This window comes from Oryctolagus cuniculus, chromosome 20 (genome assembly GCF_051225735.1).
Source record: "Oryctolagus cuniculus isolate XC-2025 breed Fujian yellow rabbit chromosome 20, ASM5122573v1, whole genome shotgun sequence".
Lineage (NCBI taxonomy): Eukaryota > Metazoa > Chordata > Mammalia > Lagomorpha > Leporidae > Oryctolagus > Oryctolagus cuniculus.
Window position 1 is genome coordinate 51,686,097 of NC_142886.1, and position 15,913 is coordinate 51,702,009.

Here is a 15,913-nt window from a genome sequence, read left to right on the forward strand (position 1 = left end):
CCCTCGGGGTCCCCCAAGGGCCCCTCCTCCGGAGAGCAGGTCTGTTCCAGGACGGAGCTCAGAGGCCTCCTTGGTGGTCAGAGACCCCCACCCGGGTTAGCGGTTCGGCTCCAGACGCCCTGCGGGCCGTCCCTCTGCAGGCAGTGCGGCCCCTCCTGGGCAGGTGTCCGTGGCGAGGGCAGGGGGGACTCTGGAAGGCCCCGGCAGAGGAGGACTTTGGGGTTGGAGGTGTGGCAGGAGTCAGCAGCAATCCCCTTACTGCTGCCCCGTCCCTACAACCCAGGACCCCCCGATGCCCACCCCTCGGCTCTGCTGCCCCAGGGAGCGCCCACCCAGCAGAGCCCCTGTGGGCCCTGAGGCTGGAGGGTGGGTGCCGCCACACACAAGACCTCCACCACCAAGTCAAAGGTGCTGTGGGGGTGGGTTTCAGGACCTGTGGTGCCGCCCCTGCCGCCCGAATCAGTCCCCAGGTGGACGCAGCCCCGCCCACCCTCTAGAAGCAACTGGCCTCATCCCAGGCAGACTGGGCCAAGATGGGGATCCCTAGCCCAAGATGGGGAGGGCGCAGGCTGGCCAGGCCAGGCCCAGGCCCGCAGCCTGCGGTGGGACTCAGGAGCCCAGCCCAGGGAGGGGTGCGGTGGCCAGGCCTGGTCTTGCTGCAAGACCATTGTCACAGCAAGCTGGTGACACGTTCCCGGAGACCCCTGGCTGCAGGCAGGGGAGGGGCTGGGGGCCGGGCCAGGGCCTAGCAGCGCAGGGCTGGGGAGGGGAATTCCAGCCCAGGTGAGAGCCAAATCCAGGGGCTCCCCTGTGCCCTCCCTTGTCCACCTCCCAGGTTTCCTGCCCTGGGCCAGCCGGGGGTGGGGGGCTCGTGGCTGAGTGACAGCTGCTCACTCCACCCCTCCCAGTCCTTTGGGAGGGGACTGGGTCCCTGGGGCAGTGGGTGGCACCCTCTCCCAGCCCCCTCCTCTCCAGTCCCGCGTGGTGTCCAGGATGGGTGCAAGGTGGGGAAGGTGGCCGTCCCCACCCTCCCCACCCTGAAGGGATGTCTGTAGCCCTTGGGCCAGCAGTGCCAGGGACGACTGGACCCCACGTGGGCACTCCCAGGAAGCGGCATTGGGAACGCTGCCCACACATCTGTCTCCAGGGCCAGGCTGCACCCTCTTCCAGGAAGGCCCCCTCACTGTCCTGAGGGCTGCTGGGCTGGGGCACCCCTGAGCCCCCAGCACAGGCAGGCAGAGGCGGGTGCTAGCTGCAGACGCCTGGCCATGGGGTTCAGGCCCCACAGGGCACGCCTGGGACCAGGCTGCCCAGGGTTTGGACAGCCGGCTGTGCTTGGAGTAAGCTGTGCTTCCGCCGGAGTCCAGTGGTGCTAAATATAGCGGCCAGGGAGGGGAGTTTCCGGTTACAGCCCCCCCCACCATGCCGGGAAATCGATGCCAGCTCCATTAGGCCCGGCAGCAATGCCTGCTGACCAGCCCCGTGGGCTGCAGGGCAGAGCCGGGGGCGGGACTGCACCCGAGCCCAGGTGCCCTGCCCCCATCCGCCCACCCAACACCCTCCCCAGGCTCTGCCAGAGCCTCTTGGAGGCAGTGGACAGGACCTGCAGGTGAACCCGGGAGGCCCGGGGCAGCTCTCATGGTGGGCACCAGGCAGGCTGCAAGCGGGTGAGGCAGACCAAGGGCTATGGGGACGGTGGCCTGCCGGGGCTGGCCGCCCCACCCCACTCGAGTGGCCCAGCCCGAGAGCACGGTCACTTCCCACGTGCACAGCCCCACCTGGGCCAAGCAGCCAGCATTTGCATACAGGTGGTACTCCTGGGCAGGCCTCCTCAGGGCCACCCACACAAAGGCTGTCCAGCACTGTGCTGAGGGGCCGGATGCTCCTCCATGCTCAGCTAGGGAACCGCCCTGGGGGGGCAGCATAGGCACCCCCTCGGTCTCAGCAGGAACCAGGGGCTGCGGGGGGCCCTACCCAAAGGGACAAGGGGACAAGAGCAGGAAGTCAGATTCACAGCAAAGCTGCCGGTCACTCCAGCTCCCACTGGGGCTGGCATCCCCTGGGGCACTGCCCGAAGGGCTGACCTGGCAAAGGGCAGGAAGCCTCAGGCTGGGTCAGAGCCCTGGAATGCACACTCCACGCGCCCGCTGACCGTGTCTGCAGCCTGTGCTGGGTGGGCAGGGGCTGGGCACCCCAGAAAGCCCAAGTGCAGCTCTGAGCTGCCTGCATCTCACACAGCCCAACCCCTGGGCAGGCAGAAGGCAAAGCCAGCTGTTTGCATGGGAGGGGTCTTCTGGGGTTCGCCGGCCACATCAGGCAGGCTGGCAGAGCCCCTCACGCTGGCGGCCTGGGCCAGGATGGGTAGCTTTGCACACGGCTCTCTCGGGCAGGCAGACCGCAGACGCCGGCCGGTGCTCCGCAGGCTGAGTGAGGTTCCGGAGGGGGCTCGGGGAGGCCCTGGGGCCCCTAGACCAGGCCAACTTGGGCCCCTCCCAGGAACGTGCAGCCTGCTGCAGGCCCCACCGGATCTCGAGCCTCAGGGTCGGCCACCCCCTCCCGGGGACAACGTCCACTCCAGGGCCCAGGCCTGTCCTGCTGCACTGCCCTCCCTCGGCATCCAGCCTGGCAGAGCCCTGGGCCACCGCTCCTCTCTGGCCCGCCCTGGCCGGACTCAGAGTGCCCACTGCATGGCCTGCGGCCAGTGGAGCTGGGGGCTCACAGGGAAGGCCCACCGTCCCCTGCCCCTCCCCAGTCCTCACTGCGTTGGCCTAGGCTACAGAGCTCGGAGCCAGCGGACAGAGGCACCAGAGCCGTCAAGCTTTTATTGGGGCTGGGGGGTGGGGCAGCGGGCCTCACTGGACACCCAGGTCGGGGCCACATGGCTGAGGAACCAAGAGATGCCAAAGATGACGCCCAACGTCTTGGGGATGTCCGGGTCGTCCACGAAGGCCTGGGTCCCTTCCAGGGGCAGGTGCACCACTTCGATGAGCTCGCCCTCGTCCACCAGGCCCCCGCCTGGGCCGCTGCGCTGGGCGTCGGTCACCTCCGCGTAGAACATGGTCTGGCAGGAGCCAGTCAGCCCCACCCCAGACCTGCGGCCGAGACAGGGTCTACTGAGCCCTGATCCCTGGTGGGGGCATCACGCCACACACAGCGGGCATGAGGACACAGGTTCATCACGAGGGGCCTTCCTGGGTGGGCTTAGCGTCACGTGCTCACAGCAAAGCCCCCGGCCGACGGCCAGCAAGCACCCTGCACCGAGCAAGACCCCAGACGCCCACCCTGAGCCTCAGAAACCGAGGGGCGCTTGAGTTCTCGTGCAGGCCCCTGCCCCTCGCTCTGCTGGGGGCCCGGCCAGGGCTCCTTCCGACCTGCAGTGCGTCCTGTGCCGGCTGCCAGGCCAGGCCAGGCCCTGGTCTGCACCCACGGACACAGGAACAGTCTGTGGGACCAGTGAGGGCTCCCTGGTGGGCACCTGGGATGTCACTGCTGAGCTGGCCGGAAGGCGACTGAGACCCAGAGTGCCCTGGGGAGTGAGGGCCCAGCCCCTGGTCACAAGCTGGCGAGGAGAGGGAGGGAGCCCTCCCTCAGCAGGCAGTGGCCAGCAGGGGATGGGCACCCAGCCTGAGGAACTGACACGAACAGTGCGCACGAGTGGTGACCGCGGCCACGAGGATGGGGTGGCGCAGCGGCCACGCCAGAATCCGGAACAGGAGGCGGGCCAGGAGTGCCCTGAGAGGGGGGCCATAAGGGACGTCCTGGAGGGAGGGCGCCCTTGGAGGGGTGCCAGCACTGGGGGGAAGCAGAACTGGGGCCTCCATTCCCCACCCCAAGGGGCCCCCGCTGCTCCCTTGCCTCCTGTCCCTGGGGCCCCTCCCACGGCCCGGCCTGTGACCCCTCCGGGGGTCCTCTCAGCCTTGTCCTCGGCTGGCTGCTCCCACACCAGTGCCTTGAGCTCCAGGGCCGTGTCACCTGTGACGGGCAGGTGAGCAGTCTGGCTCCCCGCTGGGGCTGTGGACGGCGCAGGGCGTCCCATGTCTGCCTCCTCATGGCCACACCCTCCTCACCCAGACGAAGGACCCCCTGGCCCGGCCCCTCCCACCGCCTCCCACCCCCAGGCCACCAGCCTGCCCCTTTGGTGTGGAAATCCTGCCTCCGGGCCAAAGCGGCCCTCGTTCAGGTGGTGTTAGGCTGGGTGGGGGGCACAGAGACCCCCTTCCTGCCCCCCCACCTGGAGTGAGGGAACCATCACCAAGTCCATGGGGGGTGGGGGGGTACGGGCCTCATGGCAGTGTCCCAGCCTAGGGGGTGGGCCCAGGCTTTGGTGGGGGCAGGTGCTGAGGGCGGGGCTCCAGGCCACACCCCTCCCAGAGTCCTGGAGCACCCCCCCCCCCCCCCGGCCTTTCCTTCATTCCTGAGCTCGGAGCTGTGAGTCACCCACCCCCAGCCCCGGTGCTTAATCCCACAGGAAGTGGAGGCATCTGTCGGCAGCAGCTGCCACCGGAGCCGGCCCACACGCCAGGGGCCGCAGGCTGGGGGCACGGGCCCAGAACGCCGCGGGAGCCCGCGAGCCCTTGGGTTCCGGCTTGGCTTGGGATCTGAGGCGCAGCCCGTGCAGCCCGCCCCCAGCTCCACGACCTGCTGGCACGCCCACCCTCGCCAGGCAGACCATCCCCGCCCAGCGCGCCACACCGAGGCCAGCCGCGTGGGCCTTCTCACCTGTACGTGGCCACCCGGCGCAGGCTGGAGGGAGCCAGGCGGTAGCCACACTCCTCCCACGCCTCCTTGCAGGCCACCTCCTCCAGCGAGAGCCCCGGCTGGTCCACGAGGCCGGCGCACAGCTCCACCGTCACCCCTGCCACGCCGGGCAGCGCCGGCTGCAGCTCCCGGGGCCCCTCCCGGCCCACAGCCGCCAGCGACCCTGGGAAGTGGCGCTCCACCTCACCTGCGTACACAGCTGGGGGTGTGGGGGGTGCAGCCACAGCACCCAGAGCGCCCGAGGTGCCCCACCCCAGCCCACCCTGCCTGCCTCACCTGGCCGGAACTGCCTGACCAACACCAGACTCCTTCGGGAAAAGTTGAACAGGAGCAGGGTCACGCTGCGGGGGGGGGGGGGGGGGGGCTAGCACAGGAGCAGCCCTCCTGGCTTCCCCGTGCCCAGCGTGCCTCCCACACCCACTCCCGGGCCCCTTGCTCAGATGGGGAGACCGAGCCCACACAGCTCAGGGCTCACGCATCAGGCCAGGACCCGGTCTTCCCTGTGCCAGCTGGCAGGGCGGGGGCGGGCACGCTGCGCAGCTGGGCCAGCACAGCCCACACCCCAGACATGCGGGCGAGGGCACCAGGAGGCGCCCCCAGCTCCCAGAGGCCCCGTCCACTACCGCTGAGCCACCAGGCCTACGACCGAGCCCTCAGGACAGGAAAACTGGAGGCTGAGCGGGGGCGGGGCTCGGAGCCCGCTCCCGAGGCGGGCCAGCGGGCTCTCACCTGTCGTGGGTCTTCATGAAGTCCCAGGACTTCTGGGTGCCGTTCTGAAAGAGACGGGGCGGTGGGGAGGCGGGCTGAGGGCTGCCACCACCGAGGCGGCCCGCCGGGCCCGTCACACCGCTCCCACGAGGGATGTCTGGGGAGGGGCCGCGGCCTGCACTGGTCAAGAGGGCCCGGGGCTCCAGCGCAGGGAGCTCAGGCCGAGCAGAGACCAGGATCCCACGGCAGAGGTGGCTGCTCGCCCTGCGGGGCTCGGAGACCCGACCCCTCCACCCTGGGCAGCCCCTCTTGCCTTCCGTGGTCCTGCTCCCCAGCCTGCACCCTGCCCGGGCTACCAGGAGGGCCTGAGCAGTGCTCAACGAGGGGGCCGGGGCCGGACTCCCCACGGCAGCCGGTCCAACAGGTAGAAGGCAGGGCTCCTGGGGCCAGCATCCACCCTGGGGTCCGCAGCAGACAGTGCCATTCCCCCGGCCCACTCCCACCCAAGAGGGTCTCCGCTGACGGGGCCGGACCGGGGGCCAGCCTGAGGTTGCCCAGCTCCAGGGTCCACTGGGTCCACTGTGCGCCAGCCAAGAGCAGGACCCTGGGGCTCTGTCCGGGACCTGAGATGGACAGAGGTCTGAGCCTCAGAGACAGGAGGCACAGCTGGGGTGACAGCAGAGGGAGGATGCCAAGGGTCAGCCTTCCTGAGGACTTCCTGGAGGAGGTGACGGGAGGGGATGGGAGGCCTGAGCAGTCAGCCCCAGCTGAGCCTGGTTTCCAGTGGAAGGCCGTTGGGCACCACCCGGCAGGCAAGCCCAGGCCTGCCTGACACCAGGGCCGGCTCGGGGAAGGCGTGCCCCTCCAGGCTGCCCCCCGCAGCTGCCTCTCCTAGGTGTCACCCACACAGGTCTGGGGCCCTCGGTCAGGCCCTGAGGGCTGGGGCAGCCAAAGCAGCTCTAGCAAGGCCTGGGTCGGCGGGGCCAGCACCCACCAGCTGGACACCGTCCTGGGGCCTGCAGCGGGCGGGCTGTGCCGCTCCCCGGCCCCCTCTCCCCCAGGGAGGCCTCTCGGAGGGGGCTGGACCTACGCCTGCCAGAGGCTGCCCAGCTCCAGCGGCCACCGTGCGCCAGCCACGGGCAGGACCCTGGCGACAGCACCCTGAGGACGGGCCTGGGGTGGAAACGTGGGCCCGTCCTCCTCAGGGCTGTCTGGCCCCCACCAGGGCCCCCTGGCTGCCCTGCCCTGCCCGCTCCCTCTGCGGCCCTGGCTCCCTGGGCACCCCAGCCCTGTCCCTGCTGGCCTGCACCTGCGCCAGTGCGACCCTGCTGGCCAGCACAGCCCGGGGTGGGGACGGGTGCTCCGGGGGCTGTGCAGCCACAGCAGGCACCCTGTCCCCCACGTCCCCACCAGCCCCTCTACCAGCGCTGCCAACTCGGCAGGGACAGTGGCAGGAGCCTGGATGGGAGGGGGCACTGGAGGCCGGCCTGCACCCAGGGAGGGTCTCCGCGGGGCCTGGAGGAGCCCGGCAGGAGGCGCGGCCCTGGGACGGGTGGGCCGGCCGGCGCGAGGTGGGGGCGCGGTGAGGCCCTGGGAGAGGCGGGAGAAGGCGCCACGACCCAGTGGTCCAGCGGGAATCTTCGGTGAACCTGCTCCGCGCGGTGCCGAGGCCACGTCCTGGGCGGGGGCCGGGCCTCCGGGAGGCGCCCGCCCGGCGAAGCCCCTGGGGAGGAAGCCCACCTTGCCACGCCCCCTGTCCAGCGCCCTCTGTCCACCTCCTCCTCCTTCAAGTCTCGGCGCCGAGCCCTCCGCCTCCGGGGAGCCTCTTCGACCTCCCAGGGCACCTGAGTCCCAGGGCGAAAAAGGGACGTCTGGGCCGGGCAGGGAGGCGGGGACCCGCGCCAGACGCGGTTCACCTGCCCCGCTAACCTCGCGGGCGGGGCGGGGCCCACGCGCAGAGCCCGGGGTGGGCGGGGCCTCGCGGGCGGGGCGGGGCCCACGCGCAGAGCCCGGGGTGGGCGGGGCCTCGCGGGCGGGGCGGGGCCCACGCGCAGAGCCCGGGGTGGGCGGGGCCTCGCGGGCGGGGCGGGGCCCACGCGCAGAGCCCGGGGTAGGCGGGGCCTCGCGGGCGGCGCGGGGCCTGGGGCGGGAAGCGCGGGAGCGCGCCGGGGGCCGTGCGGGGCCGGCGGCGGCGCGGGCTCACCTGGCGGTAGTGCAGCGTGAGCGGCTGCAGGTAGGGCGACGCGGTGCAGGGGCCCACGGCTGCTCCCTCGATGCGCTCCATGGCGGCGCGCGGGACAGGCCCGGGCCGGGGCCGGCGCACGAAGGGGCCTCGCCCGCTGGGAACGGCGGGCGCGTCCTCGCGCCCCGCGCATGCCCAGTGCGCCCGGGCGGGGCGGGGCGGGCGCGCGGGCGGCGGCGGCGGCGGCGGCCCCAGGTAGCGCGCCAGGTGTGGCCTGCGAGCAGGGAGCGCGCGGGTCTGGCGGGCCGTGGGGCGTCCTGGTCGGGGAGGGGCTGGGGCGGCTGCGTCGCGCCTGGGGGCCGTTCGGGGGCGGGCAGTCCTCCGAGGCAGGGGCTCCCTGGGGGAGAATGACCGAGGCCGAGGTGGGAGGGTCCTGGCTGCCCGGAGAGGCGTGTGGAGGCCGCACGAAGCCTTTGGAAGCAGGGCGAGGCGCGAGGAGCCGAGAAGGGCTGCGGGCGGGGAGGCTGGGCTGGCCGGGCCGGGCCGGGCCGGGCCTCTGCACCTGTGCCCTGTCGGAGGAGCTGCCACTCTGTGGGGCGGCCCCGCTCCCGGAAGCCCCCACCTGCTGACACCCGGCTGTGGAGGGCCCGCGGGACCTCCCCAGAACGCCGGGGCAGGTGCACGGTGAGATGGGTGCTGAGGCCCGCACCCTTGGCCTGCACCTGCTCCCCGTGTCGCTGGGCTGTGGCTTGGCCGGGGCTGTGCCCTGGGGTCCTGCTCTGCAGTGGGCAGGTGGTCGCGGGCCTGCAGTCGCTGTGGGTGAACAGCTGCGCTGCCCTCGCTTGGCGCCTGCCCTGGGACAGCAGGGCTGACCCCTTAGGTCAGGAGGACGGCCCTGGGCCACCCGAGTCAGGGCAAGAGGTCGTCGCAAGGAGGGACACTGGGAAGCAGTCCATGGCGCCTTCGTCCAGGACCGGCCGCCGCCCCGCCCGGCCGCCCAGCGTCCCGAGGGCCCAGCCAGGTCCTGCTGTGGGCGTGTGCTGAGGAGCGGCCGAGGCCGGCCCAGGGCTGGGTCCCTGCCCTGCTGTTGGGGGCACTTGTGCTCGGACCCCTTTAAGTGCTGTTTGAATTTGGCGTGATGTATTTCCCCTCCAATGAAATCAATAATAAAAGTTAAGATAGCAAGTTTTTATGTATCTCTTACAGCGAGGTGCCGCCTGCTGGTTCACTCCGCAGATGCCCGGAGCAGCCAGGAGCCCGGGGCAGACCTCCTGACCGGGGGTTCCCGGCGAGACCAAATGCCCACTCAAGGCGGCACACTTACGGTGCTGCTTTTTTCTAAAGATTTGAGAGGCAGAGTTAGAGAGGGGTCTTCCATCTGCCTGCTCACTCCCCAAACGGCCGCAGTGGCCGGAGCCAGGCCAGGCCGGAGCCAGGAACTTCTTCCGGGCCTCCCACACGGGCGCAGGGGCCCGAGCACTTCTGCTGCCTTCCCAGGTGCATGTGCAGGGAGCTGGATCGGAAGAGGAGGAGCCGGGACTCGAACCAGAGCCCATACAGGATGCTGACACTGCAGGCTTTACCCCTTGTGCCACAGCACCGCCCCTCTAGGTGTGTGTCATCTCACGGTGCTGGCCTGAGGGCGGTGCTGTCAGGTGCGGGAGCCCTGGCGCGTGGACCTGTGCTGAACCCTGGCCCTGGCCCATTCAGGATCCTTCCAGCCCTGCCTCCTGGGGTCCCCACCCAGGCTCTGCCAGCATCCGCCCGTGGACGTGTGGACGTGCGGTGTCGCCCTGGGGCTGGCGACGGGGCCCAGGCCCCACGTCCCCAGTGTGCAGGCGCCCCTGGGTCTCGAAGGGAAGCAGCTCAGCCCAGAGCCCCAGCCCGCTCACCCTGTGCGGAGCCCACCCGGAAAGCAGCAGCCCACGAACAATGCCCTCCGTGGGACCCACCTTCCCCCGGGGGGAGAAAACAGTGCTTCAGAGAATGGCAGCTTCCTGCGTTTGTGCTGCCCTGAAGGGGTGATTCACCGAGACCGCCCACAGAGAGAGGCCCCTGAGCCCAGCCAGCTCCCAGGGGAGACGGCCCCCGCCCGCTGAGCCCCAGCCCACACCGCCAGGCCTGGGTGCCCGCAGCCCCCGCCTGCACCCTCAGCCCAAGCATCGGCAGAGCTGGCGCAGCACGGGGAACTTCCTGGAGGAGGAGTCGGGCTCAGGCACCGGCCGGGGGGGCATCGAGGCCAGGCCTGGGTGCAAGGCAGGGGTGGGGGCAGTGAGCTGAGAGCTCTCGAGGACCCCAGAACCGGGTTTGCCTGACCTGGCGGAGGGGCCTTGGGGTCCTTCCCTGCGAGGGTGGCGCCTGGGGGAGGAGGGCTGCCCCTGCCCCTTGCTGCCTGGGGGGCTGTGTCCCCAGGCGGGCCTGGAGGACCCGCCCCTCGCCCCACCTGCAGCTGTCCTGGCTGCCGCCCCTCCCCGCAGCACCCAGCCCACCCAGCCATGGGTGTTCCTGTAGCCCCGGCCCCCGCTGACACCCCTCCCTCAGGGGCCCTTCCCGGAGGGGCGGTGGTCTCTGGGCAGCGTGGGAGGGTCTTCCGGCTGGGCGCCAACATCAGCGCCCATGTCAAGGCTTTGTCTCCCTGCTCTGTCCAGGGCCCGGCCTCATGAGCAGGGCGCCTCCCCTTGCCCTTCTCTGCTGACAGAACTGAGCTAACGGGGTCCAGCGCACCCCCTCTGGCCTCTCCGGCCGTCCTCGTGCCCAGGGCCCCCTTCCCCAGGGCAGCAGCACCAGCACGGCCTGGAGGGGCCAGTGCCTCCACCAACACCTGCTGCCACTTGTCGGGTTTTTAAAAATTCATGACGGACGGAGACATCATCCATCCCCTGGTTTATGCCTCCTGCCCACAATAGCCAGGCGCTGGGGGCTCGAGCCAGGCCTCGCTCAAGGGGGCAGGGACCCAAGTACCTGAGCCTTCACCTGTGGCCCCCAGGATACCCAAGAGCAGGCCCCGTGCCAGGGACGCGGCGTCTAGCGGTTGCACCAAATACCCACCCGCCGGCCCTGCTGCCATCCCTGAGACAAGGAGCCGGGCGGGGGTGGCCCTCACCCTGTTCTCAGCCTCCTGGGCTGGCGGGGACGGGGCTGCGGGTGACAAACTCCCATGGGGACCACCTTGCTGTCCCTGCTCCCGCTCGCCAGCCCCTTGCTGGCTTCCTCCTGGCGTCCGCCCCTGGACATCTGGCCACGGTGGTGGTGGCAGGGACCTCGTGAGGGGAGACTGGGCCTGTGGGGACCAGTGTGGGTCCTGGGGTGGCAGCTGCCGCCGTATTTCTCAAAGGTTAATTAATCAATTTGAAAGGCAGAGTGACAGAGACAGAGTGTGCTTCCATCCGGGCGGTCAGTCCCCAAGCGGCCCCGGTGGTCAGACCCAGAACCCCATCCGGGTCTCCCACGCTGGGCCATCGCCTGCTGCTCCTAGGTGGGTGCATTTCCCGGGAGCTGGGTGGGAAGTGGAGCAGCAGGGCCCCCGCCGGCGCTCGGAAACCCGCCGCAGGCACCACAACCCGGGCCCTGCTGAGCCGTGTGCTATCAGCTCCTTGTATTAAATCCCGCGTTAGAAGTTCCGGTGCTGTTTTCTCTGTTCGGATAGAGTTGGACTGAGTTGGGGTGGACAGCAATGAGGGTGCAGTCAGGCACTGGCGAGAGGTGGGGGCCACACAGGCAGGTGCCGGCCCGACAAGGCCTGGGGGCCCCTCTGTGCCGCCGGCTCCCGCAGACCCCACAGCCAGCGCAGCGTGCGCGCGGACCCAGAGGAGCCCAGTGCGGGCGGAGAAGCCGGCCGAGCTGCGCACGCCGCTCGGGGAGCCTCCCGCCGTGCGCGCCCTGCCCGTGCCCCCGAGGCTGGCGCGGCGGACCCGGGCGGAGTCCTCCCCTCCCCTGCCCACCCCCACCTGCCGGCCGCGGGCAGACCCCAGCCTGGGCCGGCCTCCGTGTCTGGCCCCGGCGGGGCGTTTCCGCAGGAAGCGGCCGCCTCCTGAACAAAGGCACCGGCGGACAATGGCCATTGAATTGGCCGGGGCGCTCGCGCGGGGACGGCCGCCAGCTGCCCGCGCTGATAAGAGCGGCTCGGCAGCGCCCTCCGCCGCGTTCAGGCGAGCGGGCCGAGGAGCCGCGCCGCGCCGCGCCCCGCAGGTTGGGAGCCAAGGGGGAGCCGGCGCGCCCCCGCCCGGCCCGGCCCTGGGAGCGCCGCGCGCCGCGGTCATCGCCCCGGACCCCCAGCCGAGGGGCGGGCGTGACGTCACCCACCGTGATGCTGGCAAACGCCAGCGCCTCGCTGCGTGTCCTGTTCGTGGATTCGGGTGCAGGGGCCGCAGCACGCCCGGCTCGCCGGCTCGCCTGCGTGCGCAGCGGGGGCCGGGGTGCCCCTCCTCCCACTCCCCTACAGGACCCTCGGGACAGCCCCCGACGGCGCCGGGAGGCCACCGGGCAGCTGGGTTCGCCGCTGCAGCCCCGGAGGCGGCTCCAAGGGAAGAGTTGGGCTTCCCTCCCCAGGTCACGAGCGGGCTCTGAGCTGACCCTGGAGGCTCGCGGCTGTTGAGTGGGCCTGGGCAGAGCTGCCGTCAGGGCAGGGTGTGGTTCCTGGCCGCTCCGGGATTACAGGGCCCCCGGGAGGGGGCATCAGTAAGCCCGGGTAGGGCAAGAGCCAGAGGCTTGGGGGGCCGTGGAGGGATGAGCAGACCCACCTGCTGGGAGGCGCCCATGTGACTGCTTTCCAGGTTCCCAGGCGCTCAGCTAGGTGGTATCCACTGGATCCGCAGGTGTGGCCCTGGCTGTCAGGCCCACCTGGGTGGTGGCAGTGAACACCAGCCCCCTGTGGCTGGGGCTGTGTCACATCGTCCAGGGAGCCAGCACCCTCCTGCCGCTCCCATCTGCAGGGACCCCCCTGGGGGCCTGGACACGCCTGCCTTCCTCGTCCAGCCCTGCTGCCTTTGCCAGGGGCAGCCTGGAACTCCCGGCTTGCGCCTCGCCTGCAGGGCCCCACCACATCCTCCGAGGGTCCAGCCAGGGGGCCACAGGCCACCTCTGCATTCTGTGCTGTGAGCCATCCAGGCTGGGCCGCGCCACCTGGTTCTGCATAACCAGAGGCAGCAGCCACTGGGCCCCGGGAAGGGGAGGCTGAGTGGCCCTATCAGTGCTGGGTGCTTCCTAAGTCCCCTGGCGCTGGGCCGCCCAGAGTGACTCATGCAGGGTCCCAGGGGAATGCCCTGGCCGCACACGTACCTGCTCATCCCCTTCCTACCTGGTCAGCCTGGCCTCTGTCCAGCTGCCCCCTGCATCCCACCAGCATCCCCCGCCCCTGCCAGTAAGGCTGAGGCACCCCCACCTTGTTCCTGCACCTGACCAGGGCTGTGAGGCCTCCAGAGCTGAGCACACCTCCACCTCAGTGGCCAAGGGCTCACTCCCTGCCCACGGCCCAGCTCTCCCCAGCCCCACCCTCAGAGGCCTCTGTGGGGTCCTGCCTGCCCCTCCCCTCCTCTTCCCCAGCTGTTGGCCCTGCCCTCTCCCCTCTCGTGCCTTCTCAATGGCTCCCCTGGACCCTGGGACCGTCTGTGCCCCAGCATGGTTGCCACCTCTGCCTGGGGCCTGTCTAGCTTTCACAGGGCTCCGGGCAGGAACTGCCCACCAGCAGAACCCACCCTCCACCCTCATGCTGTCATGTCCCATGGGAGCGAAAGTTGGGGAGCGGGCAGAGGAGGTCTGGGGGCTCCCCTCCCAGGAGCAGCCCGTGTGCAGGGAATGCAGATCCCCGCGTGCCGTGCACAGGCACTGAGGCTGGCTCAGCACCCAGCCTACCCAGCTGTCCAACAGTGCCGCCTCATGGCCAGGGCTGCCCCCTGCCCACGTGCACAGTGCATGCCTGTGTACACTGCAGAGCGGCCTGGGCTGTAACCACCTCTCCTCTTCCCTGTATTCCCGTCTGGGCCAGGGTGGAGCACAGCAGCCCAAGGGGGCAGTGGGGCCTTGGAGGCCAGCGACAGGCTGGGGACCCCAGTTCCACCTCTGCCACCCCACAGTCCCTGCGGCTCTCAGACTGTTCAACTCAGCCCTGCTTAGACCCTCGCCCAGGCTCTTCACCTGCTCCTCCCACCCCAACTCCTGAGCCCCCGTGGGGCCATCCCCAACCTCAAAGCCCCTCCCCAGTGACAGCTTTTCAGCCTTGCCCCTTGGTCCTGGCCCTGCTGTCCATCCCTCCAGTAACCAGCCAGGTCCTGTTCTCCCCACCTGCCCTCCGCTTCCCCACACGTGTGCGTGGAGCTGTCTACACACAGGACACCAGCTCCGAGGGCAGAGGTGCGTCTGTCCCCGGTGTGCCCTTGCCAGCTCCTGCAGAAACAGTGAGAAGAGACCCAGGCTTCCTGGAGTCCTGCGTGCAGCTGATCTCAGGGCAGCCCCACTCAGGGCTGGGAACTGTAGGGTTGTGCACAAGGCCAGATGTTCCCACTGCTGATGTGACAGTGCACCTGTGGACCCCAGCTCTGCTTCTGGGCCCACAGTGCCCACCTCCGTCTGCCAGAACTGGGGTCTTGCCCAGGTCTGACCAGGCATTCCCATCCAAGGAGTGTCCCCATAGCAGGCAGCTTGGCTCCAAGCTGTTGTGGCTGGGGGCAGGGGTACACTGGCCACCTTCCTGAGATGTGCCGGCCAGCCAGGCCAGGCAGGGTCCAGGACAGGCACCTGGCAGGTGTATCCACTGTGGCCTCCAGGGGGCTGGTGCAAACTCCTGCTGGTTAACAAAGCAAGAAGTCCCTGAGCAGTCTGTCTGGCCCCGGTTCCTGTCCCACCCTCAGGCCAACTAGAGCCTCCTCGGCCTTGTGCCCGGGCTCTGCTGCCCTGCTGGGCCTTTGCTCAGTGCCCCAAGAGGCTGGCCCAGAGCCACAGGCCCTGAGGAGCTGCCCCAGAAGTGTCCCCCGCCTGGGCTGTTTCTACCTGGTCAGGGCTAGCCAGGCCGGCTGTAACAGGTGGCACTGCACACTGAGTATCGGTGGGTCAGGGTTGGGTCCTACCAGCCCCAGGCCCCTGCCCTTGCAGGTCCCAGCTGGGCCACTGTGGGGACAATGGCCTCCTGAGCCACACTAGTCCTGGCAGCAAAGCCAGAGGCAGCCTCTGTTCTGCCACCCCACGGCCCAGGTCTGGGCCCGGCCTGCAGTCTCAGGGCCTGTCTCCCGGCTCCCACCCCTCCGCCGTCTCGGGGCCTGTCCCCCGGTTGGAACACAAGGCAAGGCAGGCACTGGAGCTCAGCGCCAATGCAGTCGGAATCCCGGCCCAGAAACCCCACCAAAGGAGCCAGGCCACTCACCGCTGCCCCCCAGACCAGAGGGTCAGGGTGCTTTTGCAGCATGGCTGCACCGTGTGGGTCCCCCAGGGACACAGGCCTTGAGGACGGCCTTGAGGGCCGAGCACCCACAACTCTGGCCCACCTGGTTCTGCAGTGCCCCTGCCGGCTCCGGGGAGTAGAGGTGGTCGGGCCAGCGGGGCCAGCAGGGTTCCTTCCACTCTGCAACAATGCCCCCCCACCATCTTATAGGCCAAGGAGTGTCCAGACCCCAGAGGGAAGGGGGTACAAGAGGGGTCCCCACCATGGCACTTCTTAGCCTGCAGTGCCACAACAGCAAAACTGTGTAGTGGCCCCGTGAGGGAGCTCCTCCCGTTTATTCAGTGAGGGAGTGTCCCGGCAGCCCCCGGCCACGCAGGGTCCCACCTCCGTTTACCCTGCCTTGAGGTTGTGTCCAGCGTGGCCTCCGGCACGTGTGTGGTGGCGAATCCCCAGCCATTCCATCATGTACCACCATTTGGCTCAGTCTGGCTGGGCCCCCTGAGCTCTGTACCCAGCCCCCCGCGCACCTGCTGGAGAGATTGGCAGGGCGGCCAAGCTGCCACCCAGCTGGGCTTGGTGCCTGCAGACCCTGGGGGTGGCAGTGGCAACAGGTCCTCCGCCAGGCGGGAGCGACACCCCAGGGTTAGGCACGTGGCTTCCGCCTGTGTCCCACAACCAGAGCACCTGGGCAGTTCCCCACTCCAGCTTCCTCACGTGCAACCTGGGAGGCAGCAGGTGACGGCTCAGGTTCCTGGGTCTGGCCTGTCCCAGCGCTGGCTGTTGCGGGGTGTGGGGCATGAATCGGGTGGAAGTCTCCCCGAGAGCAAACAGCTCCCAGTCCCCAGGGGCCCTTCCTGAACCCCAGCAGGGTCTGGACGAGGGCCGCTACCTGC

At 70.0% G+C, this 15,913-nt stretch overlaps 1 protein-coding gene across 4 annotated transcripts; it reads right to left on the reverse strand.

The window, feature by feature from the left end:
• Positions 1-2,804: 2,804 nt before the first annotated feature.
• Positions 2,805-8,823, reverse strand: NUDT14 (nudix hydrolase 14). Of its 4 annotated transcripts, none has more exons than XM_089322502.1 (6): positions 7,670-8,823; positions 7,207-7,310; positions 5,488-5,531; positions 5,035-5,099; positions 4,720-4,945; positions 2,805-3,092 (listed from the first exon to the last, which is right to left on the reverse strand). In XM_089322502.1, exons 1-6 carry the CDS (start codon positions 7,839-7,841, stop codon positions 2,822-2,824), a joined length of 882 nt encoding a protein of 293 aa, XP_089178628.1. In that variant the 5' UTR covers positions 7,842-8,823; the 3' UTR covers positions 2,805-2,821. The 4 variants fall into 4 exon arrangements, with proteins under 4 accessions (XP_089178628.1, XP_089178627.1, XP_051695877.3 ...); XM_089322501.1 differs by having other exon boundaries at positions 4,720-4,957; XM_051839917.3 differs by lacking the exon at positions 7,207-7,310 and having other exon boundaries at positions 7,670-8,459.
• Between the last annotated feature and the right edge of the window lie 7,090 nt (positions 8,824-15,913).

What these genes read in the sequence shown, in the direction of transcription:
- NUDT14 (XM_089322501.1), bottom strand. Translation starts at nt 7,841, where the DNA reads ATGCGCGGGGCGCGAGGACGCGCCCGCCGTTCCCAGCGGGCGAGGCCC. An exon ending in TGGACAGGGGGCGTGGCAAG is followed by an intron (nt 5,532 to 7,206) that starts GTGGGCTTCCTC and finishes CGTCTCTTTCAG; the next exon opens with AACGGCACCCAGAAGTCCTG. An exon ending in GGTCAGGCAGTTCCGGCCAG is followed by an intron (nt 4,958 to 5,034) that starts GTGAGGCAGGCA and finishes CCACACCCCCAG; the next exon opens with CTGTGTACGCAGGTGAGGTG.